Raw genomic sequence first — 3,568 nt, 5'->3', positions numbered from 1 at the left:
ATTTTCGACTCCGCCCGAAGTTAGCTTTCCTTTCTTGTTTTCTTTTAATCTTTAATCTGTTTTTTTTAAGATGAAGGGTTGGGACTTTCCACACATATTATATTTAGCTAAAATATTTCATAAGGATCGGCCTACTATATCCTATAGCCGTCATATAACTGAACGATCGGAAATGGCACAACTGCAAGGGTATATTAACTTCGGCTCCGCCCGAAGTTAGTTTTCCATTTTTGTTTTCTTTTAATCTTGTTTTTTGGGTCACCGGGTTGAGTAGCGCTACTCTTAACGATTTTAATGTTCTGTTGCCCATATTTTTGAAAGTATCGATTGATATTAGATCAAAGATATTTTCCCACGGTGCCAGTTTTAGTTGGCTGATTTTTCTAGTGATCTAGTTCCTGCTCAGTAGTACACTTGTTACTTTCTCCTTTTGTAAATGCTCTTGATGCGTATGAAATGGAAAGTTGGAGACCATTATGGTTTTGAGTTAAAACCGCTCCAAACGCTTGCTTACTTGCATCTGTGATTATACAGAATTCTTTAGTAAAATCTGAGTATTGTAGCTAAGAATGTACCAAACAGTTTTTGTTTTTAAATATTGGAATGCATTTTGATCCGTCCATTGAAAAGGGCCATTCCTTTTACATAATCTTGTTATGTGCCTTGAATAGTCGGCGAAGTTTTTTATAAAACGTCTATAATAGTTACAATATGCTACGAAACGTCTAGCGTCTTCTCGTCTGGAAGTTTTCCTTTATCAATGCATTTATGGCCTAGAAAAGTCACTTCATGCGTAAAAAATGAACATTTTTCTGGATGTGAATTCATGTTGTGTTTCCTACATTTCTCAAAAACATCTTTTAAGTTCTTAAGCATATGTTTTTCGGAACAACCGATTACCATTAAGTCATCCATATAAAGTAATGCTTGAGAAGGTTCTAGTCCAGAGAATGCAATAGTCATCATTCTCGGAAATTTGTTTAGGTTTTTTGTTTTGTGTCGCAATTTTGGATTTCGCCCTTGCAATTTTTTTTACAGGAATTTTCACTACAATTACGTGTATGCTTTTTGTCGCTGGTTAGTTACTGGAACTCTAAACCCGATGACTATAAAATAACATAACTGGTTCCGTTTAATACATTAAGGTACTTGTTGTACAGTGTAAACGCTTGACTAATTATGACTTAGGCTAGGGTTTCATTTACATTTATAAATATCATATTATATATATATAGAGGGTAAGAGTAGTTTTTAGAGTAGGTTCGCATAGATAACATATTATGATTAATTTTTCTTGCACTACATAAAAACAGATAGTTTCTCTTTTGTTTTAATTTTTGTTTAGTGGGTTTTGCATTTACAAGTGGTCTAAAAGCTTGAGTTTTACCATAAGATCAGAAAATAGTATAAACAAGTTTATCAAAAATAATCGTATATATAAAAATCAAAATGCAAAATAGCTGCATGCGATCATTTTAAATTAAAATGGAGGAAAGAAGGAGAAAAACATTTACAAAATACTGTTAAAGACATGATAAAAACGTGTATAACAGATAATAATGCATATAAATGGACTATATAAACTATAGTTGTAGTTTGAAGAAATGTAACAGGCCCGACAAAATGAAAATTAATCCAAAAATCGAAATAAGCGATTTTATCGGAATTCGAACGATGGCTCGTTCTTTTTTGTGCTGTGGACTGGGCAGCACTGCAAACGCAAATGAAATAGACAGCACTGGTCCGTGGGATTTTGTTTTTCTATGATTTTCCTTTTTTTTGTGTTGTTATTTGTGGTTGTGTGAGTTGTGTTGTGCCCTTGTGCTTGAAGGAGTGTAGGTGTGCTGTTTGTGGTTGCTCTCTACTTGAGAAGACTGCTTTATGCCTCGAACTCCTTCTCATTTGCATTTGATGTGGTGCACTTGTTGAGGCCCAGACCCACAGCACTGCCCGTATCACCACCAGGACCAGGGGGCTTGTTCACCACCCGGCCCCGACGGCCCTTTCCGAACGGAAACATTCTCGCCAATAAGCCCACCTCAGCGTCCAGTTTGTGGAGATCATCGGCCGCCGCCCTCTTCGTCATCTCCGGCATTATATCGTCCAAGATCTTCAGCTCACGCCGCGTGAATCCCAAGTCCAATGCCTTCCTTATTCCAATCATCACCACCAACATCAGTGGGAACAGGATTAAGGACTGCGAGAAGGACTTGATCAGCCAGAGGATAATGAGACAGGCTAGTTGGATAACTGTGAACAGATGAACGCGAGTTAGGAGTAGAAATGAGTTAGGAGCTATTTTTAATCCAAAAGGTAATAGTGTAAAGCGATATGAGCCGTTGCTGGTTGAAAAAGACGTTATATCTCTGGAACTTTTTTCTAGTTCAATTTGATGGAATCCTGACATTAAGTCAAGGCATGAGAAGTATTTAGCTCGACCTAGTTGATCCAAAATATCATCAATTCCAGGTAGTGGAAATTTATCAGATGGTAATTTTTTATCTGGCGATAGTCAATCACTAACCGCCATTTCTTTACTTCTGACCCGGGGTATGGTTTCTTAGGAACAAGTATCAATGGCTTTTATATTCGGATACGGATGGTTCAACAATCCCTTCGGAGATTAACTTTCCTACTTGCTTTTGTATTTCATTCACATGACTATGTAGGTTTCGATAATTTTTTATGTATACTGGTTCATCATTTTTTAATCTCAGTTTTTCCCAGCAGTACCAATCGCCCCGGAATCACCATGGATTCACCCCGGATCACCCCGGAATCCAACCGGAAAGCTAGAACAAGCGGCCCGGAATTTTGTACTGAAATTTTTGAAAATGTCCTCTCCCAGCAGTACTGAAATTCCTGGCTCCGACTTTTCCGGCCCGAATGTCAAATTTCGATCGAAAAACAAAAACAATTCAATAAGGTTTGCTCTTCGAACGTCAAAACAAAGTAGGCGAACTAATTCTGCCGGCCCTCTGCTGCTGCTAGAGTTCGAAATTATGCATATTCGATATTAGTTATTAATCACTAATATTTTCTAGTCATTCTAAATATTTTGCCCGGAAAACTTTCACCCCATGGTTCAATGATTAAGGTATCTGCCTGTTAATCGTAAGGTCGTGGGTTCGATTCCGAGCGGAAAAGTCTTTATTATGAGTTGATTTTTGTTTACTTTCATTTTATTTTAATATTGCAGTCTCAAAATAAACTGTTATATTCAATACTTTTTTTTAAACGGGGATTCTTAATAATTGAGATTGTTTTAAACATGCAAATTTGTAGAGGTATATTATAGTCAGTCACAAAATACGCGCGATTCCTTGATAGCTTAGAGGCGTGCATGTCGGTCTAGTATACAAAAGCACTAAGGTTCGAATCCCAGGGTGAGTAATTATTAAATATAGTTTTCAATATTAATAATGTAATGTTACTTAACATATTAATTTAGTTTACAACATATATTAACAGCAATTTTTAAGGAATTCATAAAAAATAATGATTATCAAATTAGAAGATTTTAAGGCGAAATTTTTTTCTTTAATTTTGGGTCATGAATGCGACCTGA

General features: G+C 36.4%; 1 protein-coding gene across 1 annotated transcript; it reads right to left on the bottom strand.

Annotated features, from left to right (window-relative positions):
* Positions 1–1,103: 1,103 nt before the first annotated feature.
* Positions 1,104–2,425, bottom strand: LOC6501779 (anion exchange protein 4). The gene has a single exon (XM_032455884.1). The coding sequence runs from the start codon at positions 2,405–2,407 to the stop codon at positions 1,880–1,882; it is 528 nt and encodes a 175-aa protein (XP_032311775.1). The 5' UTR covers positions 2,408–2,425; the 3' UTR covers positions 1,104–1,879.
* Between the last annotated feature and the right edge of the window lie 1,143 nt (positions 2,426–3,568).

The sequence above is a fragment of the Drosophila ananassae genome, assembly GCF_017639315.1.
Source record: "Drosophila ananassae strain 14024-0371.13 chromosome 4 unlocalized genomic scaffold, ASM1763931v2 tig00000054, whole genome shotgun sequence".
Classification (NCBI taxonomy): domain Eukaryota; kingdom Metazoa; phylum Arthropoda; class Insecta; order Diptera; family Drosophilidae; genus Drosophila; species Drosophila ananassae.
The sequence above is the reverse complement of the archived record's forward strand: the minus strand, read 5'-3'. Positions and strand labels throughout refer to the sequence as shown.

Excerpts from the sequence above, each read along its gene's own strand:
- LOC6501779 (XM_032455884.1), bottom strand. The coding sequence starts at position 2,407 with ATGTCAGGATTCCATCAAATTGAACTAGAAAAAAGTTCCAGAGATATA.